The 26,559-nt window shown below is 42.6% G+C and overlaps 1 protein-coding gene across 2 annotated transcripts in view; it reads left to right on the top strand.

Annotated features, from left to right (window-relative positions):
• LOC129831032 (ubiquitin-conjugating enzyme E2 E2-like) overlaps nt 1-26,559 on the top strand; it is a 51,603-nt gene that overhangs the window by 12,279 nt on the left and 12,765 nt on the right. For both annotated transcript variants that reach the window (XM_055894023.1, XM_055894021.1), the window contains exons 3-4: nt 2,012-2,062; nt 26,177-26,309. In XM_055894023.1, coding sequence (XP_055749998.1) covers nt 2,012-2,062; nt 26,177-26,309 — 184 coding nt within the window. The remainder of the gene's footprint in view (nt 1-2,011; nt 2,063-26,176; nt 26,310-26,559) is intronic.

Raw genomic sequence — 26,559 nt, 5'->3', positions numbered from 1 at the left:
GTATATATATTTTTTAAAGTATCTTATATATTTGTATATTTATTATTTGTATTATTTTTTATTTTTTGTGCATTTTTAAACAATATTTATATGTTCATGTTTTATTTTATTTATTTTTATTATTTATATATATATATATTTAAATATTTCTTTTTTTTTTTACCTTTATTTAACTAGGCAAGTCAGTTAATAACAAATTCTTATTTACAATGACAGATAGTAACAACAGTTGTTGCGAGCATTGTGAATAGATGATTTAGGGCCAGGGGCCACATGAAGCGTCTCAGACTAGGATCAGTTTAGCCTTTTAGATCATAATGAATCAAATTGTTATGGACAGGGAGCACCTAATTTACATCATCACCCCTACTCTGAGACGCATTATACATTCGGAACTAGGCTTATATCTCAAAATCGTAATGTTTATGATTATTCATGAGAGTAGCAGGCGTTAGAAGCAAAATTATTTTCCAATCATTTAGTGAACAGAACCATTCTTTTTTGTTGTTGTTCTGTTCCACTGTTCCGACCAGGAAAATAAATATCTGAACCAGTTCGAACACCAAAAACGTTATGTTTTATATCGTTCCTTTCTGCTCCTTTTTAAACCTCTGAAATCAACATTAAATTGATCAGTGCGGATAGAGCAGCAAGCTATATTTAGTTGTTTACATGAATTGGAGAGACAAGTGTAGGGCGCGAGGTGCAACTGAAATTTTGCAGGTGGGGGGAAAGCGAGAGAGGTTGGAGGAGGAGGCTTGAGGCATTGGGCATCTTGTTATGACATGCATTATCTGAATTAGGCCCACAGAATTATACCTACGGAGGAGCGACTTCTATGAGGGAACTTTGAATGTCTTTGAACTTTAAAGAGTTGGCTTAATGTGGGACCAATTAAAAATCTCTCTCCCTAATTTCTGAATCACGTTTGTAATGTCAGTAGGCTACAGTAGCTTATGCTTCGGAGGGGTAGGTAGCTTACACATACACACACACTGCTAAAGATTTTCAGCTGGCAGGCAGACACTGGAATAAGTTTCTGAGGGACAGAGTGAGTACTTTGCATAGGCGCTTTGTTGCGTTTTTTTGTGGCACTGGGAAAAAAATTCCAGGAATGTCAAAAAACAGTATTAAAACCTGTTCCCATGCTTTTAAAATAACAGTTATGTTCCGGAACAGTATAGATCACTTTCGTTCCCAGTTCTGATTCTTTTCTGGTTTTTGGTTTTGTTCCCTGAACCAGTTCCAAACCCTGGAGATTAGCTTGTTGTCAGTGTTGTCTCAGTGTGAGTGGAATATAGCAGCCTTAATTGACGGTGAACTCATTGACTGAAAAAAACCAAAAAAAAAAACAGCATCTGGCTGTTAAAATCCTCAGAGCAAATCATTGGCATAGTTATGTAATGAGCAGTGCTGGGTATGGCAGTGAAATGTGATCCCTGTCTTGATCCCGTCTACTCACTAAACTAAACCTTTATTTAGTTTAGCTGTTAGCTGTGGAAATGATTCCAACATGTAGGGAGAGAGGAAGGGGGGAGAAAGTAAGAGAGAGGGAAGGATAGAAAGAGGGAGGGGAGAGTAGGAGAGGAGAGAGAGAGAGACTAAATCAGTCAGATTTATTCCACCCTGTCATTAAAATCCTCATCTCAATATCAGTTTCATAATTGATTTGTCCAGAAAGCCAATATGACTCTTTTACACAGCAAGGCCTGTCTGTAGTCAATGTCAATTTGCACAGGCCCATGAAACAAGATGAGGAATTCAACAGTGCGTCCCTATATTGATATAGCTTGACAGGATGTATTCCTGTATTCTATCACAATGCTAGGAGCTCATTAGGAAATCAATAAGTTATTCAGTGTGTAGACAGGATTTATATAACACACCGGCTAGCTAGTATGTCGTGTGTGTCTGTGTGGGTTTAGCATTACGTATATATAATCTGTATGTGATGTTTGTGTGTAATGTATATAAAGTGTGTGTGTAACATGTGTTCCTCCTCATTCCCCAGGATTCAGAAGGAGCTGGCTGAGATAACCTTGGACCCGCCACCTAACTGCAGGTAGGAGCTTGTTCATTGTCTGTTTTATGACTGTCTGTACTTCAGTGTGTGTACAGTGCCTTCGGAACATATTCAAAGCCCTTGACTTTTTCCACATTTTGTTAGGTTACAGCCTTATTCTAAAATAGATTAAATAGTTTTTTCCCTCATCAATCGACACACAATACCCCACAATGAGAGTCTTTATGTTCCTTTTGGCAAACTCCAAGCAGGCTGTCATGTGCTTTTTACTGAGGAGCGGCTTCTGTCTGGCCACTCTACCATAAAGGCCTGATTGGTGGAATGCTGCGGAGATGGTTGTCCTTCTGGAATGTTCTCCCATCTCCACAGAGGAACTCTGGAGCTCTGTCAGAGTGACCATCGGGTTCTTGGTCACCTCCCTGACCAAGTTCCATTCTACCCCGATTGCTCAGTTTGGCTGGGCGGCCAGCTCTAGGAAGAGTCTTGGTGGTTCCAAACTTCTTCCAATTAAGAATTATGGAGGCAACTGTGTTGTTGGCGACCTTCAATGCTGCAGAATTATTTTGGTACCCTTCGCCAGATCTGTCCCTCAACACGATCCTGTCTCCAGGATGCACCTGAGCTCAATTTCTAGTCTCATAGCAACGGGTCTGAATACTTATGTAAATAAGGTATTTCTGTTTAAAATGTTTAATACATTTGCAAAAATGTATAAAAACTGTTTTTGCTTTGTCATTATGGGGTATTGTATGTAGATTGCTGAGGATTTTTATTTATTTAATCAATTTTAGAATAAGGCTGTTACATAACAAAGTGTGTCAAAAGTCAAGGGGTCTAAATACTTTCCGAAGGCACTGTATATTGTGTGTGTGTGTGCACATGTGTTTGTGCGTAAGCGTGTTAATTGTCTGTTCCGCCTGTTTTATGTATCTGTGACACCTGAGGCATTCTGTCAGTCTGTGCTGTGCATGGCGGAGAAGGAAGGGGGATTGTGAAGGGCCTGTGCTGTGCTGACTGAGTCACTCAGATGAATGGTATACAGGTATACATTACTGCAGTGCCGACTGCATTTGCAATGCAGTTTGTCAGTCTGTTGGGCTGACTGTGAGATGAATAGACCTATCAGAGCTGTGTGCATGGTGAGTCACAGCAAAAGAAGAAAGATAAGTGATTGACCTGATTGGCCAGTAAGTTCACTACTGGGAGCACTCTAGTTATGCTGCTTGCCGCTACCGCATTTGCGCCGACTCTTGCGGCTGGGAAAGGCACTCTTTCAAATTTTCAATGCACAAACACACTAGCTGAGGAGAGAAAGGGAGATAATATGAATTTGTGTGATCTGAAAAAGGTGTGGGTGATTCAGAGAAAATCAACTTCACGACTAAAAACACTCCCGCGGCAGTTCTAAAACCATTTCCGCCGCAGCTATACAGAGAATCTCAATGAAGCATACAATCATATTCACTGACAAAGAGCTAAAGGGAGATGGGGAAAAATAGATTTCAGACATTTGTATTGAAAATGACATTTGTATGAAAATCGGCTATTTGAAGAATGTACATTATGAAGCAGTTTCATGACGAGTGGATTCACTTCGGCGTCAGGCAGCGGCAGTTTGGTCACCTCAGAGAGGTGTGTGTGTGTGTGAGAGAGATGAGTGAATAATTGGCCACAGTCTGCTGAAGTATCTTTAAATACAATGCAATGTGAGGGAGCTCTGACAAACTTGAATTGTAGATTTCTGTATTGAATCCCCTTGGGGTGTTTGTTCATTCTTACAGAAACTAGCCCAAGCTCCCCTCCAAGTCTTCTATACACACATGTGTAGTTTTCTAGTGTTTGGTTTGCAAATGTTGACACAACAATATAACATTTCAACATGTATTTTGTGAGATAAAAGCAATGAGAATGAATAATATTTTTCATATATGGATGTAATAAGCTGTTTTATTTATGGTAGCCTACACAGTACATTAGCAGTTATGAGGCTAATTTCCTCTTGTTTTGTACTGTATTCCTTTAATAGTGCTACGAGTAGAAACATCCACCATCTGTTTATCAAATGCTGTGTGTGTTCTGCCTGTCCTCACCGACTAATTGACGTGACAACAGTGTTAATAGTCTCTGTAGAGGAGGACGGGGCGGGTGAGAGGCGTCAGATGTGAGGGAGCGGACACTGTAATACACACAGCTCATTAGCTTCTCTTTATTTTTCTCCATCCTTTCTTCTGGCGTCTGCAGCGAACCGCTTCTGCTCTTCCTCCTCATTCCAATAAAACCTGACTCCACTCATCATGATCACAGAACACCTCATAACCATTCTCTCACTCTCTCCCTTTCTTTTTCTCTCGCCCTTCCTCTCTCACTCTGTTTTGTATCCCTATTTTAAAGAGAGCAGAGGGAGTCGTGATACTTTACCCTTGGGAAAATAAAACACATCTAACTTTCATCGAAACGTGTCTCATTTGAAGAACATATTTCGCAACATGTTGAAAGTAAGCAGGCCAAGCAGGCAGGATGTGGATTATATATTATGGGATGCTAAGGGGATATTTTCTCTTTTTTTAATCATCTTTGTCACCTGAGCAGAGAGTAATTCATTGAATGTGAGAAGTGCTCTGCAAGGCTATGTAAATACCCCCTCAACAGACACATTATATTGCCTCACTGCTCAACACGCCTTTTTACCTCCGTGTGTGTGTGTGTGTGTTTTTGTTAATTACCATATCCTTTCATGATGGTCCTGGTAGCGTTTTGATAAGAATCCCCCATTGGCAGAAGGAAACAATGTGGATATCTTGGAGGATTGGCCATGCTTTCGTTCTTTCTCTCTCTCTCTCTCTCTCTCTCTCTCTCTCTCTCTTTCTTTCTTTCTATCTTTCTTTCTTTCTTCCTCCCACTCTCTGCCACTACTCCCCCCCCTTTCTCTCTATCTCTCCTTCCCTCCCTTCCTCCATAATCCCAGTAACATTGTGTGTTAGCGTGTTGTTCCAGAGTAATCCATTCTGAAGACCAGTAATCATCTACAGACATCACAGTGATGACTGATGAAGTGATGAAGTGAAATAGAAAGTATTGATGCATATCGTAATGGGGAACTACAAAGGAGAAAATATCTAATTCCACACTGTGATTATCAGGGTGGTGGTGCTGTGTGATTGACTAATATATGCCTCAATTAGCTTTGCAATGTAATTGACTTTCAGCAGTCTCTCTCCCGGTTTCAGACATACTCCCATATGAGCATTCAGATCTGATTCTTATCATCTTGTATATATACTGTAGATGAAGATGATACAGGAGGCTGGAAACGGCTGGGTTAGCTCTTTCAGAGAGCTAACCCAAAGACTTGACAAAGACCTAAGGCTGGAAACATTTTCAATAATGCACCGGGGAGGGAGGAAGCATACATGACAGTGTGCAGAGTCTATTTAAACCTTTGCGGAGCTTTTTCAGAGACACACAGATTTTATGCATAACATGAACAGAGGCTGCTGTGGAGCCCTCCTGTTTCTGGGTCTGAGTGATGTGAGGTGGAGCCCTCCTGTTTCTGGGTCTGAGTGATGTGAGGTGGAGCCCTCCTGTTTCTGGGTCTGAGTGATGTGAGGTGGAGCCCTCCTGTTTCTGGGTCTGAGTGATGTGAGTTGGAGCCCTCCTGTTTCTGGGTCTGAGTGATGTGAGGTGGAGCACTTCTGTTTCTGGGTCTGAGTGATGTGAGTTGGAGCCCTCCTGTTTCTGGGTCTGAGTGATGTGAGTTGGAGCCCTCCTGTTTCTGGGTCTGAGTGATGTGAGGTGGAGCCCTCCTGTTTCTGGGTCTGAGTGATGTGAGTTGGAGCCCTCCTGTTTCTGGGTCTGAGTGATGTGAGGTGGAGCCCTCCTGTTTCTGGGTCTGAGTGATGTGAGTTGGAGCCCTCCTGTTTCTGGGTCTGAGTGATGTGAGGTGGAGCCCTCCTGTTTCTGGGTCTGAGTGATGTGAGTTGGAGCCCTCCTGTTTCTGGGTCTGAGTGATGTGAGGTGGAGCCCTCCTGTTTCTGGGTCTGAGTGATGTGAGGTTACCTGTGTTTTCTGGTGAGAGATGGTTAACCAGTCTTTGTCTAGGCTGAGTAGATGGCTGTCCTTTTAGTGCTTCTATTAGAAGTATCTGCATGCTTCCCAGCCAAAACAGTTCAGAAGAGGTTTTTTTGTTTGTTTTGGACTTTGGTGAGGGGTTTTTCGGCTGTTCGGCGCACAATTTCTTTCTTGAGACCAGCCAAAGTTCGATAGCCGAAGTCTATGCACCTTCGTCCGTGATTGGTCAACTGTAAGGATTCTTCAATAAATGTACAATTGTGCGAATAAGATCTCCTCAGCAAAAAAACGTAAAAATATATGACAGATTTCTTGAGTTATCGTATATATAAATTCCGACAATTTTTTTGAAAGTGTATGCTGGCTCCGGCGTCTCAAAATGCACATACAGTACTTTTGCAGCTTTTTATGCGAGCACACTCGTTTTGTTTGCCTAGCCGACATAAGCTAGCCGCCAGCCGAACTGAAGCATGCTGGCGCCTTGAGGGAGGAAAGGAGGACAGAGGAAGGAGAGGAGAAGGGGGAGGCGAGGACAGACGGGGGGAGGCAAGGACAGACGGAGGGAGGAGAGGACAGACGGTGGGAGGAGAGGAGGATAGGACAGAGGGAGTAGAGGAGAGGAGAGAGGAGGGTGAAAACAACAGAGGGATGAGAGGAGGGCGGAGAGGACAGAGAGGATAGAACAGAAGGAGGAGAGGAGGGTGGAGGGGACAGCGGGAGAAAGGAAGGAGAGGAGAGGAGGACGGAGACTAGTGAAGGGAAGACAGAGGGATAAGAGGAGGGAGGAGAGAACAAGACAGCGTTTTGATTATCGCGGTGGCGGTAGAAGGGGGGTTCTGATTGGTGTGGTGTAGTAGTAATGTGTCACATTCCACTTCTCTGACATTCATCATACATACCAAGCAGTCATTTGAACTGCTCTCATGTGGAAAGTATAAATGTATAAACAGCACACACTCACATATCAACATGATCAAGTGTCTGCTTGATGTCAGTATAATCATTTAATATGAAGAGTGTTTACTTGGTAGATAGTGAATGAGTGATTTGTTCAGGTCATATGAATTTAGTTTTTACGACTAAACCAACAAACCAGCAGCAAGCCAAACAGGCAATCCCAGAGTCCACAGGGAGACTAAAAGTTCAAGCACTTAGTCGTTTTTAACGAGAGAAGAACATCATTGTAAAAATTACTCTGAGAGAAAGAGAGATTAATTAAACAGTCAATTTGGAAGCATTGGAGTGCAACTGCTATTGTTATGATATGCTTAGCATTCCATGTTCCACATCATTACGCTTTCTCTCAGCTAGGAGGGTAGGATGTTATTGCCAGAGAATTCTAATAGAATTCAATCAGAGGGAGTAATATGTCACCAGAAATCCATGAATAAGCAACAAGCTTTAAATGTTTTTTATGAGTTCAAGGGGATGTTTGGAGTCTAGCCTCTCCTTTCGGCTGTAGTAGTCTCTTTTATTTGAATTTGAAGGAGAGGTGAGGGGAGGGGAGAGGGAGAGAATATAGTCATAGTCCCATCTGGTCCACAGAAGCTAAGAGAGGCCTAGGAAGATTCCTCCACTTGCTGTGACCTCACACTATGGATCTAATTACCCTCAGCTGGGTGGAGGGCCTTTCTCTTCTTTGCTCTTCTGTTCTCTTTTCACAGACACTCTACATGTCTTTATCTTCTCTCCCACTCTCTCCCGCTCTTCACTCCCTCGCTATGCTTCTTCTCACACACTACAGATCCTCATTTCACCATTATAATGTCCAATTCACCAATCTCCATACTTTCTTTTTTGTCTGTCTGCTCTGCCGTTAGACACAGTTGATTAAAGCCTCTGACGAAGTGGAGTTATGTGACTGATGTCACCAGTGTTATTATGAGAGATGCTCATCGTGTCTCTGTGTTGGGTGAGTGATTAGCCCCTCATTAACATGCTGCCTGCAGTATCCTTTGGTAGTCCATAGACACAGACATCATCATCATCATAATTTTATCATGTTTGGCTTATACTGTCTTGTGTAAGTGTGTGTATTGAGGAAAGGAGAACCCGCTGAGGTAGAGAAAGAAGGTAACAGAGCACACTTGCTGATAATAGTCTACATTAACAAAATATTTATTTTTATTTAACCTTTTATTTAAGTAGGCATGTTAGTTAATAAACAAATTAGGCACATTTGGGCAGTCTTGAGACAACATTTTGAACAGAAATGCAATGGTTCATTGGATCAGTCTTATACTTTGCACATACACTGCTGCCATCTAGTGGCCAAAATCTAAATTGCACCTGGGCTGGAATAATACATTATGGCCTTTCCCTTGCATTTCAAAGATGATGGTACAAAAAAATACAAAAGAACAGTTTTTTTTTTCTTTGTATGATCTTTTACCAGATCTATTGCGTTATATTCTCCTACATTCCTTTTACATTTCCACAAACTTCAAAGAGTTTCCTTTCAAATGGTACCAAGAATATGCATATCCTTGTTTCAGGGCCTGCGCTACAGGCAGTTAGATTTGGGTATGTCATTTTAGGCAAAAAAAATTTAAAAAAAGGGGCGGATCCTTGCATTGACCGCCTACCAAAAGGCCTCCTGCAGGGACGGGGGCTGGGATTTTTCCTATTTTGTTGCCTTTCAACCTGGAATTAAAATAGATTTTGGGGGGGTTTGTATCATTTGACTTCCACAACATGCCTCCCACTTTGAAGATGCAAAATATTTTTTTGTTGTGAAATAAACAAGAAATAAGACAAAAAGACAGAAAACTTGAGCGTGCATAACTATTCACCCCCCCCCCCCCCCACTTTTAGAGATACCTTTTGCAAATAAATACAGCTGCAAGTCTCTTTGTGTATGTCTCTATAAGCTTGGTACATCTAGCCACTGGGATTTTTGCCCATTTTTCAAGGCAAAACTAATCCAGGTCCTTCAAGTTGGATGGGTTCCGCTGGTGGACAGCAATCTTTAAGTCATAGCACAGATTCTCAATTGGAATGAGGTCTGGGCTTTGACAAGGCCATTCCAAGACATTTAAAAATGTTTCCCCTTAAACCACTCAAGTGTTGCTTTAGCTGTATGCTTAGGGTCATTGTCCTGCTGGAAGGTGAACCTCTGTCCCAGTCTCAAAACTCTGGAAGACTGAAACAGGTTTCCCTCAAGAATGTCCCTCTATTTAGCACCATCCATCATTCCTTCAATTCTGACCAGTGTCCCAGTCCCTGCCGATGGAAAAACATCCCCACAGCATGATGCTGCCACCACCATGCTTCACTGTGGGGATGGTGTTCTCATGGTGATGAGAGGTGTTGGGTTTGCGCCAGATGGCTTAAAGTGGTTCTATGGACAGATACTCCAATCTCCGCTGTGGAGCTTTGAAGCTCCTTCAGGGTTATCTTTGGTCTCTTTGTTGCCTCTGATTAATGCCCTCCTTGCCTGGTCCGTGAGTTTTGGTGGGTGACCCTCTCTTGGCAGGTTTGTTGTGGTGCCATATTCTTTCCATTATTAATAATGGATTTAATGGTGCTCTGTGGGATGTTCAAAGTTTCAGATATTGTTTTATAAGCCACCCCGGGTCTGTACTTCTCCAACTTTGTCCCTGACCTGTTTGGAGAGCTCCTTGGTGTGCAAAGCTGTCATCAAGGCAAAGGGTGGTTACTTTGAAGAATCTAAAATCTATTTTGATTTGTTTAACACTTTCTTGGTTACTACATGTGTGTTATTTCATAGTTTTGATGTCATGACAAGAGAGACACCACAACACTACATAAAGAGAGACCTAAGACAACAACATAGCATGGCAGCAACACATGACAACACAGCATGGTAGCAACACAACATGACAACAACATGGTAGCAATACAGCATGGCAGCAGCCCAACATGGTAGCAACACAAAACAAGCTGCAAACGTTATTGGGCACAGACAGCAGCACAAAGGACAAAGAAGTTAGAGAGAACAATACATCACGCAAAGCAGCCACAAATGTCAGTAAATGTGTAGAGCCATTTCAGTTGTCAACTATCTGGCTTCCCCACTGGCTTTAACAGCCAATATCTCAACACAGCGACAAACACACAGCAAGAGGACTAAGGCTGTCCTGGCTGGGCGTCTCTCTCTATATCTGCCTCTGTTGTTGTTACAGCAGTACTCAACTAACCAGTTGTGAGGGGAAATGGACAGAGGCGTGCTGCCTCCCGCCCGAGCAATGCCAGCAACGTCCCTGTACTGTATACATACCTGATAATGTTATTGACATGATACATGGCTCCTGGAGGGCAGAACAAGCTGGAGGGAAGGCAGGGTATGTATGGATCAAATATATAAATCTGTACCTGTCACATACTTCGTAAACAACAGGTGTAGACTAACAGTCAAACGCTTAATTACTGGTCCTTTCAAACAATGCAGAGAAAGATACAAATAAATAAATAGAGGTAGTGACACAAGGAATAAATAAAAGAGTGAATAACGAATAAAAATAACAAGTAAAAATAACATGGCTATATACAGGGAGTACCAGTACCGAGTCGATGTGATAAAATGGTGGTGATAAAATGGTCAGGTCTGTTTTCTTAGTGGATTGAGGTCAAAACTGACATTTGGTTTCAGCAATAGTGCTCAGAGGTTCTGAATGCACCCAGGCTACTTGTATCCATGTATACCTGTATACCCCACAAGACATGCCACCATAGGTCTCTTCACGATTCCAGAGTCCAGAACAGACTATGGGAGGCGCACAGTACTACATAGAGCCATGGCTACATGGAACTCTATTCCACATCAGGTAACTGATGCAAGCAGTAGAATCAGATTTAAAAAACAGATAACAATACACCTTATGGAACAGCGGGGACTGTGAAGAGACACACACACATGCACATACACACATACACATGATAAGACACACACTCTACACACACGTACAGATGGATTTTGTATTGTAGATATGTGGTAGTAGAGTAGTGGCCTGAGGGAACACACTTAATGTGTTGTGAAAAGTGTTATGAAAGGTCATGTCCTGTTGTATATAACTGCCTTAATGTTTCCATTGTCATAATAAATACAAATACAACTGCTGCATAATAATAAACCTCACAGTAGTACTCAGTCATACTGTAGACATAGACTTCACAGTGGTACTCAGTCATACTGTAGACATAGACTTCACAGTGGTACTCAGTCATACTGTAGACATAGACTTCACAGTGGTACTCAGTTGTACTGTATAAATAGACTTCACATTGTTACTCAGTCATACTGTAGAAATAGACTTCACAGTGGTACTCAGTTGTATAGTAGAAATAGACTTCAGAGTCGTACTGTAGAAATAGACGTCACAGTGTTACTCAGTTGTACTGTAGAAATAGACGTCACAGTGTTACTCAGTCATACTGTAGACATAGACTTCACAGTGGTACTCAGTCGTACTGTAGAAATAGACGTCACAGTGTTACTCAGTCATACTGTAGACATAGACTTCACAGTGGTACTCAGTCATACTGTAGACATAGACTTCACAGTGGTACTCAGTCATACTGTAGAAATAGACTTCACAGTGGTACTCAGTCATACTGTAGAAATAGACTTCACAGTGTTACTCAGTCGTACTGTAGAAATAGACTTCACAGTGTTACTCAGTCATACTGTAGATATAGACTTCACAGCGTTACTCAGTCATACTGTAGAAATAGACTTTAGTGTTACTCAGTCGTACTGTAGACATAGACTTCAGTGTTACTCAGTCGTACTGTAGACATAGACTTCAGTGTTACTCAGTCATACTGTAGAAATAGACTTCACAGTGTTACTCAGTCGTACTGTAGAAATAAACTTCAGTGTTACTCAGTCATACTGTAGAAATAGATTTCAGTGTTACTCAGTCATACTGTAGAAATAGACTTCACAGTGGTACTCAGTCATACTGTAGACATAGACTTCAGTGTTACTCAGTTGTACTGTAGAAATAGACTTCAGTGTTACTCAGTCATACTGTAGAAATAGACTTCACAGTGGTACTCAGTCATACTGTAGACATAGACGTCACAGTGTTACTCAGTCATACTGTAGACATAGACTTCACAGTGGTACTCAGTCGTACTGTAGAAATAGACGTCACAGTGTTACTCAGTCATACTGTAGACATAGACTTCACAGTGGTACTCAGTCATACTGTAGACATAGACTTCACAGTGGTACTCAGTCATACTGTAGAAATAGACTTCACAGTGGTACTCAGTCATACTGTAGAAATAGACTTCACAGTGTTACTCAGTCGTACTGTAGAAATAGACTTCACAGTGTTACTCAGTCATACTGTAGACATAGACTTCACAGCGTTACTCAGTCATACTGTAGAAATAGACTTTAGTGTTACTCAGTCGTACTGTAGACATAGACTTCAGTGTTACTCAGTCGTACTGTAGACATAGACTTCAGTGTTACTCAGTCATACTGTAGAAATAGACTTCACAGTGTTACTCAGTCGTACTGTAGAAATAAACTTCAGTGTTACTCAGTCATACTGTAGAAATAGATTTCAGTGTTACTCAGTCATACTGTAGAAATAGACTTCACAGTGGTACTCAGTCATACTGTAGACATAGACTTCAGTGTTACTCAGTTGTACTGTAGAAATAGACTTCAGTGTTACTCAGTCATACTGTAGAAATAGACTTCACAGTGGTACTCAGTCATACTGTAGACATAGACGTCACAGTGTTACTCAGTCATACTGTAGACATAGACTTCACAGTGGTACTCAGTCGTACTGTAGAAATAGACGTCACAGTGTTACTCAGTCATACTGTAGACATAGACTTCACAGTGGTACTCAGTCATACTGTAGACATAGACTTCACAGTGGTACTCAGTCATACTGTAGAAATAGACTTCATAGTGGTACTCAGTCATACTGTAGAAATAGACTTCACAGTGTTACTCAGTCGTACTGTAGAAATAGACTTCACAGTGTTACTCAGTCATACTGTAGACATAGACTTCACAGAGTTACTCAGTCATACTGTAGAAATAGACTTTAGTGTTACTCAGTCGTACTGTAGACATAGACTTCAGTGTTACTCAGTCGTACTGTAGACATAGACTTCAGTGTTACTCAGTCATACTGTAGAAATAGACTTCACAGTGTTACTCAGTCGTACTGTAGAAATAAACTTCAGTGTTACTCAGTCATACTGTAGAAATAGATTTCAGTGTTACTCAGTCATACTGTAGAAATAGACTTCACAGTGGTACTCAGTCATACTGTAGACATAGACTTCAGTGTTACTCAGTTGTACTGTAGAAATAGACTTCAGTGTTACTCAGTCATACTGTAGAAATAGACTTCACAGTGTTACTCAGTCATACTGTAGACATAGACTTCACAGTGTTACTCAGTCATACTGTAGACATAGACTTCACAGTGGTACTCAGTCATACTGTAGACATAGACTTCACAGTGGTACTCAGTCATACTGTAGAAATAGACTTCACAGTGGTACTCAGTCGTACTGTAGAAATAGACTTCACAGTGGTACTCAGTCATACTATAGAAATAGACTTCACAGTGGTACTCAGTCATACTGTAGAAATAGACTTCACAGTGTTACTCAGTCGTACTGTAGACATAGACTTCACAGTGTTACTCAGTCATACTGTAGACATAGACTTCACAGCGTTACTCAGTCATACTGTAGAAATAGACTTTAGTGTTACTCAGTCGTACTGTAGACATAGACTTCAGTGTTACTCAGTCGTACTGTAGACATAGACTTCAGTGTTACTCAGTCATACTGTAGAAATAGACTTCACAGTGTTACTAAGTCGTACTGTAGAAATAAACTTCAGTGTTACTCAGTCGTACTGTAGAAATAGATTTCAGTGTTACTCAGTCATACTGTAGAAATAGACTTCACAGTGGTACTCAGTCATACTGTAGACATAGACTTCAGTGTTACTCAGTTGTACTGTAGAAATAGACTTCAGTGTTACTCAGTCATACTGTAGAAATAGACTTCACAGGGGTACTCAGTCATACTGTAGACATAGACTTCACAGTGTTACTCAGTCATACTGTAGACATAGACTTCACAGTGTTACTCAGTCATACTGTAGACATAGACTTCACAGTGTTACTCAGTCATACTGTAGACATAGACTTCACAGTGGTACTCAGTTGTACTGTAGAAATAGACTTCACAGTGGTACTCAGTCATAGAGTAGAAATAGACTTCACAGCGTTACTCAGTCATACTGTAGACATAGACTTCACAGTGGTACTCAGTCATACTGTAGACATAGACTTCACAGTGGTACTCAGTCATACTGTAGACATAGACTTCACAGTGGTACTCAGTTGTACTGTATAAATAGACTTCACAGTGTTACTCAGTCATACTGTAGCAATAGACTTCACAGTGGTACTCAGTTGTATAGTAGAAATAGACTTCAGAGTCGTACTGTAGAAATAGACTTCACAGTGGTACTCAGTCATACAGTAGAAATAGACTTCACAGTGTTACTCAGTTGTACTGTAGAAATAGACTTCACAGTGGTACTCAGTCGTACTGTAGAAATAGACGTCACAGTGTTACTCAGTCATACTGTAGACATAGACTTCACAGTGGTACTCAGTCATACTGTAGACATAGACTTCACAGTGGTACTCAGTCATACTGTAGAAATAGACTTCACAGTGGTACTCAGTCATACTGTAGAAATAGACTTCACAGTGTTACTCAGTCATACTGTAGACATAGACTTCACAGCGTTACTCAGTCATACTGTAGACATAGACTTCACAGTGGTACTCAGTCATACTGTAGAAATAGACTTCACAGTGTTACTCAGTCGTACTGTAGAAATAGACTTCACAGTGTTACTCAGTCATACTGTAGAAATAGACTTCACAGTGTTACTCAGTCATACTGTAGAAATAGACTTTAGTGTTACTCAGTCGTACTGTAGACATAGACTTCAGTGTTACTAAGTCATAATGTAGAAATAGACTTCACAGTGTTACTCAGTCGTACTGTAGAAATAAACTTCAGTGTTACTCAGTCATACTGTAGAAATAGATTTCAGTGTTACTCAGTCATACTGTAGAAATAGACTTCACAGTGGTACTCAGTCATACTGTAGACATAGACTTCAGTGTTACTCAGTTGTACTGTAGAAATAGACTTCAGTGTTACTCAGTCATACTGTAGAAATGTACTTCGGTGTTACTCAGTCATACTGTAGACATAGACTTCAGTGTTACTCTGTCATACTGTAGAAATAGACTTCACAGTGTTACTCAGTCATACTGTAGAAATAGACTTCAGTGTTATTCAGTCGTACTGTAGAAATAGACTTCAGTGTTACTCAGTCATACTGTAGACATAGACTTCAGTGTTACTCAGTTGTACTGTAGAAATAGACTTCAGTGTTACTCAGTCATACTGTAGAAATGTACTTCGGTGTTACTCAGTCATACTGTAGACATAGACTTCAGTGTTACTCTGTCATACTGTAGAAATAGACTTCACAGTGTTACTCAGTCATACTGTAGAAATAGACTTCAGTGTTATCCAGTCGTACTGTAGACATAGACTTCAGTGTTACTCAGTCATACTGTAGAAATAGACTAAACAGCATTCTCCAGATCACCCTGTAATGTACTCCAGTCAGCAGACATAATGCCAGAGAATCAGTGGAAATGATGATGATGTTCTTATTGCGCTACAGTATCTGATCTCTTCCTCCCAGATACTACTGGCTGCTCCAGCCTCTCGTGCTGCTTCACCCTCTAACATGAAGAAATACACTCATTTGAATGGAGAGCAATGTTTCAAGGCACTGTAGTTCTGCATTGCTGAGTGTCCGGACTCCGGACAGAGGTCACTTTTCCACCAGCTGCAGCTGTATTCAACCTATGGGAGACATTCCTACCAGGACACACACACACCAGGGTGGAAAATGCTAGGATCCTCTCTAGTCTCAGGTCTCATTCTCATGAGACCGCCCTCCTCCACACTGTAAATGGCTGTTTCATTGTCTACATGCCTGCCTAGGTTTAGCTTTCCAGCTGACGTGGCTGTGACAGGAGTCAATACCCGGGCTGTTGAATTCTTAATGTGCCCTTTATGCTGCTACACTTCCCCTTTAAACCCCAGTAACCCTTAGTGGGCCTATCTCTCCTTTTATCTCTGGGCTGTTCAGGAGGAGGGGAGGGGGGGACAGGTGTAATACTGTTTTAAGAGCAGTGTAAATCAGTGGTGGGTTACTCTTTTTCAAAGTGCTACTCTCCTTCCTTCATCCTCTCCTTTCAACCTCTGATTCTTTCTTCCTCCTCTCCTTCCTCATCTCCTTTCTTCCTCCTGTCCTTCCTTCCTCATCTCCTTCCTTCCTACCTCATCTCCTTCTTCCTTCCTCATGTCCTTCTTTCCTCCTCTCTTTCTTTCCTCCTCTCCTTCTTTCCTCCTCTCCTTCTTTCCTCCTCTCCTTTCTTCTTTCCTTCCTTCCTCCTCTCCTTCCTTCCTCCTCTCATTCTTTCCTTCTCTCCTTTCCTCCTCTCCTTCTTTTTACCTCTCCTTCTTTCCACCTCTCCTTCCTCCTCTCCGTCTCCTCCGCTCCGAGGCTTTGTTAATAAAAGTGGTAACACTACTTAAAGCTGACAGGTGTAAATTGTTTTTAAGCATTATGCATTATGAGCATGTACAACCACATATATTGTCAAATGTCTGTGGCCTGGGTCCTCCAGTCACTGAGAGGCTCAGGTTGTATCTGCTGCTCGTGTGTATTAACTGTAAACAGTGAAATGTTGTCACCCGGACAAATGGCTTCCAATGCAAACACTGGCATGGGTGGGATTCTATTACAATTCTGGCACGGAGTCCAGCGTAGACACACACATGCCCATGGCCTTGCTCCACTCACAAAGACAGGATATCAGCTTCCTGCCAGGGCTTTGATTTTCATTTCAGGTGGCTCTCCTCCTGCCCTTTCACAGCTGCCACTGAGAGGGAGAACAGAGGAAACGTGGGGAATCTCTGTGTTCAGGGTCTCCCAACCCCGTCTCCTCAGGGACCAGCAGCCATTTCACATATTTAATCTATTTCAGTGCCAGCATACCTAATTCAACTTGTCAACTAATCATCAAGACCTGGAATAGCTCAAATAAGTGGAATGGCAAGAGGGTTTGGGAATACAGGACAACTCAATCTAGATGAGAGTGAGAAGCTCTTCAATCTCAATCTGGTACAGTTTTGAGAAAGAAAGGGTGTCGAAGAGCGGATGGTCAGGCGTCACAGGACAGAGACTGTGTGTCGTTTGCAGGCAGGTATCGCAATAGCACTGTTGTGAAATCAATGCTCTCAGTGCAGTGTAATTAATACAGCCATTATCACTATAGGCAAGAAAGAGATGGTTTATTTATACCATAACAAGTGTAACTGGTGGGATTCTTGCCACAGACTTCTCATATGCGAAGCCATTAGATCAAGAGGATATCCTCAAGGCCAAAGGTCCGTTAAAAACATTTATTTTTTACAGAGGTTTTGCCTGTGGAAACTGATTCATGCACACACAGAAGGCAGCTTTGTACAAAACATCTATGTGAAAATGATATATCCTGCTGCAGCAACAAAAAATACATGAACTGTCTTTGTTAAAGGAAGATATTGGAGTCTACTTTTTGTGCGAATCTCGAAACCTACCCTATTTTTCAGTCACTAGGGAAACCTAATCAAAAGCTAAGCCACCATTTTTTTTACGTGTTTATTATGTATTTGTTTATTTATTTGTCTAGAAAGGGACAGTAATCAGAAGCTAAGTCCTTGTTGACTAATTAGTGAGAGGTAACAAGCTCCTCTGGAAATTCTCACAACCACTGAGTCGGCAGGTCTTATGCTGCCATCTCTCGCCCCTCATACACACACACACACACACACACACACACACACACACACACACACACACACACACACACACACACACACACACACACACACACACACACACACACACACACACACACACACACACACACACACACTGCTGTGTGTGCACAGTGTGGAGATAAGATAAGAGATAAACACCACCCTTTCACCCAGTCCTTCTCCTTGGGATCTGTGAACAACCAGAGGGGCCAGTTCTTGCATATTATTGCTTTGTTTCATGCACTCCTATTTATTTTGTCTTGCCTGGCTGTATCACTCCTTGAGTGTTGCAGTTAAAGCCATTCATTGCTTGTAGCATACAATTTAAGACAGAGATTTCACTGCTTCCCTTAATTTAATGTTACCTCCCTCGCCCCAAAGTGCTTTGCCTGCTGACTGGACTGCAAGGGATAGCAGTTTTTAGAGGTGAGGAAAGGTTTCTTCTAAGTACACAGAAGGTGTAAACCAGTGGAGGCTGGTGGGAGGAGCTATAGGAGGACGGGCTCATTGTAATTGCTGGAATGGAATAAATGGAGGGTAGTTAAACCTGGTTTCCATATGTGATGTGTTTGATAACGTTCCATTTATTCCATTCCAGCCATTACAATGAGCCCGTCCTCCTATAGCTCCTCCCACCAGCCTCCACTGGTGTAAACTGCAGAGTTACTTGATGTATTGTTGCTTGACTGGAATGCTGACTGACTGCTACCCTCCTCTTTATCTCTCCGAGAGATAAGGCTCTAGTCTCTCCCTCAAAGAAGATTCAATCTTTCGCTCTCAGTTTTTGAAGATAAAAAGACGTTAAGATAAAAGCCATGACGATACCACCAGGACTGGTCTGATTTGGGACGAAAACAGGAACAGAAGTTAGCAGGAATCATGACTCTGGCCACCGGCTCACAAGGCTGGCTTTGCTCTCACTGATATGATGCTGCCAAGGAACACTTCTATGTCGTTTTTGCAATGGCTGTTTTTGGAAGTGTGTGTGTGAAATTGAAAAAGATATGGATTGCTATTGAGTCTCCTGGCAGTCTCCTTACAGAACAATGGTAGTTGTGGACCCAACAGAAATAGTTTCTAATACTCTACTCTACTTTCTACTTACTCTACAGGCTGTTTGATTTGATGTACTCCTCAGATCAATGTGTCTGTCTCCACGCGTCCGCTCAGCTCTAAACCCTAGTGACCCTGGTCCACCCTGTCTGCCCCTCTCAGCCTCTAACTGATCCTCACGCTCTATAGTTAAATTGGAGGTCAGACACACAGTTCTGCTCCAATTGATCCCTCTTCCTCTCAGACTGCGTGAGTGTGTGTGTGTGCATACTTGCGTGCGCACTTGTGTGTCTTGACATAATCTCCTGCTCGCCTCTCTTTCTTCTCTCTCTCTCTCCGTCTTCCTCTGACTCCTGCTCGCCTCTCCTCTCGCTGCACTCTGTTTTATTGCTCACTGTTAGTGTTTTAACACCTACACAAGTCATGTCAATGAATTACCTGTAAGGTGCAGTAATGGCAACATGAGAGGTTATCATCACTCAAGTGATCACTGGGGAAGCTTGGGAAGCAGGGTATTAACCTGGACTGGACTGAGACCGTTGTGTCTTGTCCATTTATTTACAGAGCAGTGAAGTATTCGGAGAGTGGTAATAGGTTACGGTAGCTAGGGAGTTGTTGCTGCATGTTTGTAAACATAACACAGACGACAGAGACAGAAATAGAGAGACATAGACAGACTTTCTTTCCATGTCATTCAGGGAAGGAGCAGGGGGAGAATACGAAGGTTGATGGTTATGAAGCTTGTGACTGCACTGTGAGAGATAGTTGATTAGGGGCTAGATTCAACCCGATTGCCTTGAAAACGTACATAGCGGACAAAATGCAATGTTCCCATGTTTGCAAAGACCACATTCATTGTAAACCCTGTATATGTCGGCTCAATGGGAAATTACCTTTAAATGTCTAGATCTTGTCATACCGAATAATTCACAAACCAAAATAGTTGATTTCATCCCCTTCTGATGATTGAAGTTGAGAATATTCTCTTTATATGGGGGTAAGTTGAGTAAGCATGGGTGGCATGTAGGCCTAATGCATTGCTTGCTGTCTGGCTGATACTATCAGCAATATGTACCTAATAAAGTTGTCACTTGATTTCCACATGATCTGTTCATAATAATTCAATTGATGGATGTCATATAAGTGGAAGTTATGAACCAAATTACAAACCATTGATGCGTGACTATTAGCAATTCAGTATTTATTCCAGTCATGGAACACACACAGTCACACACATACTCCAGGGATGGGTTGCTAGGCGATGGGGCCGAAGACAATGGGGACACAATTGGTTTACCGCTCATTGAAAGGTCAGAGGGCATCGAATCTTTCTTTCTCCCTCCTCCCAGCCTGTATGTTGCTCCTGATGAAAGTGTGCATTGTGAGCATTTAGCTGGCCAAATGAGGACACACAAAGACCAGTACCAAGCGAACACAGGCCTTTTAGCTGGAAGGAACAAAACACTGAAAAGAGCTTTTCTGTCTGAGGGATTTGGGTATTTTCCCCTCTTTCTGAGCCTTTAACAGTGGAGTATTCCACGAGACCTCAATGAGACTCAATGACTGTGCTGCTGATTGTTCACTATAACGATCCTGTGTGTGCGTGTGCATGCGTGCGCTGGTGACTGGTTACTTATAGTCCTCAGGAGCCCCCTAGACCTGCTGTAACTGAAGCGTTGTCAAGGCATTTATGAGCACAATAAAAGCCAATGTAATCAATTCACGTTGACCAGTCAATAATAATCACATTGGTGGTTCTCCCTTTGATGATGATTGACATCACAGAGATCAGTGTAGAAACATGGAATCTGAGTAATGGAATTCCAATCTGAATTGACATTTAATAGGATAAACCAGGTCAAAGGTCATATGGCGACCACAGGGATGATTGTGGTTGAATCACAACTGATCAGGTCACGGTTAAAATTAAGGTTAATATCCATTAATCAATGTGTTTGTGAAACAAGGTGAGAGAAGAGGAGATGAGAGTGTGTGTGGGGGGGGGGGGGGGGGGTAGAGGAGAGGAGAGTGGTCAATGACGTGTATGGATGGGTTTGGCAATGTGTCTCTGTGCTGCGGTAGCTAGCTGGTACAGTATCATCTATCCACAGGCAGATATAATCCAGTTAGCCCATAATCTAGAATGGGAGGGATTAGCTTTACATGGTGGAGTATAAGTACATGGTAATACTACTGTACTCCCATTGTCTGTCTGTCTGTCTGTCTGTCTGTCTGTCTGGTGTGTCATCCTTTCTCTCTCTCTCTCTCTCCCTCGATCTCTAGTATGGAGTTATGCAGGGTAAGCACTCAGGATATGCTCCTTAGTGAGTTGTTGTTCCCTAGTGATTTGTTGACATCCATGCAGTACCCTTGGGCCTGAAACATACAATACTTCACTTATATAATGAGTCACTCCGTAAAATGGGAAATGACCAAATCCATATTATGGCAAGAACAGCTCAAATAAGCAAAGAGAAACAACAGTCCATCATTACTTTAGGACATGAAGGTCAGTCAATGCGGAAAATTTCAAGAACTTTGAACGTTTCTTCAAGTGCAGTCGCAAAACCAATCAAGCGCTATGATTAAACTGGCTCTCATGAGGACCGCCACAGGAAAGAAAGACCCAGAGTTACTTCTGCTGCAGTGAATAAGTTCATTAGAGTTAACTGCACCTCAGACCGGAGCTCAAATAAATGCTTCACAGAGTTCCAGTAACAGGCACATCTCAACATCAACTGTTCAGAGGAGACTGTGTGAATCAGGCCTTCGTGGTCGAATGGCTGCAAAGAAACCACTACTAAAGGACACCAATAAGAAGAAAATACTTGTTTGGGCCAAGAAACATGAGCAATGGACGTTGGACCGGTGATGTTGTGGGGGTGCTTTGCTGGTGACACTGTAAGTGATTTATTTAGAATTCAAGGCACACTTAACCAGCATGGCTACCACAGCATTCTGCAGCAATATGCCATCCCATCTGGTTTGCGCTTAGTGGGACTATCATTTGTTTTTCAACAGGATAATGACCCAACACACCTCCAAGCTGTGTAAGGGCTATTTGATCAAGAAGGAGAGTGATGGAGTGCTGCATCAGATTACCTGGCCTCCACAATCACCCGACCTCAACCCAATTGAGATGGTTTGGGATTAGTTGGACTGCAGAGTGAAGGAAAAGCACCCGAACGAGTGCTCAGCATATGTGGGAACTCCTTCACAACTGTTGGAAAAACATTCCAGGTGAAGCTGGTTGAGAGAATGCCAAGAGTGTTCAAAGCTGTCATCAAGGCAAAGGGTGGCTACATTGAAGAATCTAAAATCTAAAATATCTTTTGATTTGTTTAACACTTTTTTGGTTACTACATGATTCCATATGTGTTATTTCATAGTTTTGATGTCTTTACAATTATTTTACAATGTAGAAAATAGTAAAAATAAAGAAAAACCCTTGAATGAGTAGGTGTTCTAAAACCTTTGACTAGTACTGTACATCGGATGGTGCCCTCATTGATCGTATCCCAGCTGTCACGTGTGCCCCCTCTCCAGCCTCTAGGTCACCAAGCTGCTGATTATTGCGCACACTTGTCACCATTGTCACGCACATCAGCGCCTCATGACACTCACCTGGATCTGTTGGTCAATTTCTTCAACAAATGATCAGGTCTATATAATTATCAAACATACATTAGTAATGGAAAGGAAACACCGACTCTTTGTTTAAGTATTAAAATTATCCTTTAGTAATACAATTGTAGGCAGAAGTTGGTACAGAGTACAGTATATGATAGTTCTCTCCAGGTTCTGCAAAATGTCTAAGACATCCTGTAACTCATATAGCCTCTCCCAGTCCTCCTTTCGTGAGTTTCCCTGGTAACAACATTTTAATACATCTAACCTCTCCCTGACAGCAGCAACCATCTTGTCAGCAATTAAAAGCTCAGCAGGGGGTTTGACCGAAACTTGACCTTTCATCACAAGTATAGGGTCATAACAAGGTGAATGAGTCCAAGCATCTTCTGACAGGGGGCTGTTTTCATCAGGCATGCGGTAGCCTTGTGTTCTCATATAACCAGTCGTATTAACAGAACCTCAGATAGCCAGGTGGGACCCAGACAGGAGGAGTCTGTATGAACGTAGGCGGTTTCTGCCTTCTGATAATGTCTGAAGGGCACAACACTCAAAACAGGTGTTAATACACACACATAGGTCTCTTAGAAGAGGAGACCTTACAGTTTATCATAACACAATTTATTAACCCTTTAAAAGGTATGAGGCCTTGGTTTAACCCTCTTCAACTCCATCACAGTACCTGCCCTATTTATGTCACTCCCTTTGGTTCCTTCCCCAGGTGTTGTTTGTGTTTCAGTTTGTCTGTGCGTTGATCGTGTTTCTTGTTATGTTTCGTTCATTCATTAAATGTATTCACTCCCTGAACTTGCTTCCCAACTCCCAGCGCACACGTTACACCCGCTTATAAATATCTGGGCATCTGGATTGAGAGGATAAGCAGAGGATAAGTTCGTTAGTTACCAGCCTCAGAAATTGCAGCCCAATTAAATGCTTCTCTGTGTGTGTGTGTGTGTGTGCGTGCGTGCGTGCGTGCGTGCGTGCGTGCGTGCGTGCGTGCGTGCGTGTGTGTGTGTGTGTGTGTGTGTGTGTGTGTGTGTTTCGTGTATAAGGGTGTTTGTGTGTGCGTGTGTTTCGTGTATAAGGGTGTTTGTGTGTGCGTGTGTATGTGTTCAACAGGAGAGGTAGTGGTGTCAGGGATATCCTCTGTCATATAATACCTCCCTCTGACTGACTGGGACATCTCCTCTATCCACACTGCTACCAGTGTCAGACTGGGACATCTCCTCTATCCACACTGCTACCAGTGTCAGTCTGGGACATCTCCTCTATCCACACTGCTACCAGTGTCAGTCTGGGACATCTCCTCTATCCACACTGCTACCAGTGTCAGTCTGGGACATCTCTTTATCCACACTGCTACCAGTGTCAGTCTGGGACATCTCTCTATCCCCATGCTACCAGTGTCAGTCTGGGACATCTCCTCTATCCACACTGCTACCAGTGTCAGTCTGGGACATCTCTTCTATCCACACTGCTACCAGTGTAAGTGTCCAAACTCTCGAGACGTCTGCGATAGTTCCTGTTTCTTTGCATGTGATGCCCAGCTGCCGCCTGAGTAAAAATAGTTTTCAGGAAGAGCCGTGGGAGGTGAGGGAGGATGGGTGAGGGAGGAAGAATCTTGGGGGGGGTTATGGTTAGGGGGAGACTGTGATGGTGTGGGTGTGGGTGAGAGAGGGGCAGGGGGAGAAGGTAGGGAGGAGTGAGGGATGACGAAGCCTTGGTAGAGGGAGTTGATGAACAGAGAGGGAAAAGACTGTGTCTTTATGACACTAATATTACATCATCAACCATCTCCGATGTCACTGAGGCCTGTTTCTCCACCATTATGCTTTTATGTGTGGTGAGCCTTTTACTATCCATCACGGTGGCAGAGTGAGGACCGGTGATTAAACACATTGATGGAGTACAGTAGTTTGTTATGCTACTGGATAGGGAAACCAGTAGTTCCACAAGCCTGGGTTAGAAATGGGTGTCGCTGGTGGTGCTCTAAACATATCCAGATGCGGTCTGTAGCCTATATATAGACTTACTGTGGGAAGAGAGGGGAGAAAATAACTATTTTGGCCAACCATAGGAGGACTAGTAGAGAGTGCCATGTAAAACGTCTGTCTCAACCACCGATAGTGATGGGTTGATTTGACCCACAAACATACATCTCTCCTTAACCATTCAGTCATGTTGGGCAACAACAGGCTAGAGCGTGACGAGGTCCAGAACTTTTTACTACTGCCTAACTGTCTGTCTCCTGGAGGCACACCTCTCTCCCTTTCATTCTCCTCCCCCTATCTCTCCCTCTCATTCTCCTCCCCCTATCTCTCCCTCTCATTCTCCCCTCCGCCTCTCTCTCCCTCTCATTCTCCCCTCCGCCTCTCTCTCCCTCTCATTCTCCCCTCTCTCTCCCTCTCACCCCCCCCCCCCCCCCCCCCCCCCCCCCCCCCCCGGCCCTCTCTCTCATTCCCTCCTCCCGCCCTCAGACTATTTACAGTACATGGACCAGAATGTGTCATCACTGGCAAAAGAGAGAGAATTCTCCTTTCTAAGCTTGTTTCCCCACAATTCCTCACTGTGTCCAAACTGAGCTAGACAGAAAATACAGAGGCCTACCTCTTTACTGCAGGCTACCATTTCACATGAATGGCTTTAGTGATACTCTCACTCGCGTTGCATTAATGCCTCCCCTCTCGATCTCTTTCTCTCTTTCTACTGCTTTGCCCCCCTCTCTCCCCGTCTCTCCCTTTCTCTCAGTCTCTCTTCCAGCCGCTCTCTCTCCTTTAACCCTTCTCTCTCTACTTGTCTCTTCCTTTCTCTCGCTCCCACTCCCCCTCTTCTCTAAGTGATGAAAGTAAGAGTGGTATAAGACAACAGAGGTGTGTCTGGCCTGATTCCATTGGGAAAATAGGATTAGATGATCTGTTTTCTCCACTGTGTGTAGTAGGAGGCAATGTAACAATTAAGCTCGGCAGCAGCCAGCTGCTATCGTCTACACTGTAGTTGTCATTTACTACAGGGAGGGCAATCTGCCACTGTGTGCGGCAATGAGAGAGCGAGAGAGAGAGACTGTATATAGACATAATATGGCATAAATGTCTTTATTCTTTTGGAACTTCTGTGAGTGTAATGTTTATTGTTCATTTGTATTGGTTATTTCACTTTTGTTTATTATCTACTTCAATTCAGTTATCTGTGAATTGAAATTGATCTTGTAGATAGATAACTGCTTACAGATGCAATCTCTCTTATTTACATGGGCACATATCTTGGAATGAATATGGAGTTATACAGAATAGATTGAATAGCAGATTGGATGGTTGATAATAGGAGAGACCTCCTGGCTTCCACCTACCTCTCTCTGTCTTTCGCAACACACGAACACACACTCCTGAATCAGGAATTGAGTAACAGGATTAAAATGTCATTTCCTGCTATCTAAATACATTCTGTATACTGAATTTCTTTCTTTTTTCTACCGTGCCATTGCAGTGCGGGTCCAAAAGGAGACAACATCTATGAGTGGAGATCCACCATCCTGGGACCACCAGGCTCTGTGTACGAGGGAGGAGTCTTCTTCCTAGATATCGCATTCACACCAGACTACCCCTTCAAACCACCCAAGGTATACACACACACACACACTGGTATGTATGCTAGACTAGTGCTTGCTCAGGAGCCCATGTTGACGGATTCTGTTTACTTGTATTTTTGATTTGGGCCTTGGGTTAGGCTTTCAGGGCTTGAAATACTAAACATCTGCACGGCACCGGCTATTTTAGAGACAAACATTTACAAGTGCATCAATGGCGCCTCTGAAACACAAATAGACAAGTACATATTTATTTTTAGCGCGTATTTAAGGATGTTTCCCA

This window comes from Salvelinus fontinalis, chromosome 32, assembly GCF_029448725.1.
Source record: "Salvelinus fontinalis isolate EN_2023a chromosome 32, ASM2944872v1, whole genome shotgun sequence".
Taxonomy (NCBI): domain Eukaryota; kingdom Metazoa; phylum Chordata; class Actinopteri; order Salmoniformes; family Salmonidae; genus Salvelinus; species Salvelinus fontinalis.
Note: the sequence above shows the minus strand (reverse complement) of the source record. Positions and strands in the feature narration are given on the sequence as shown.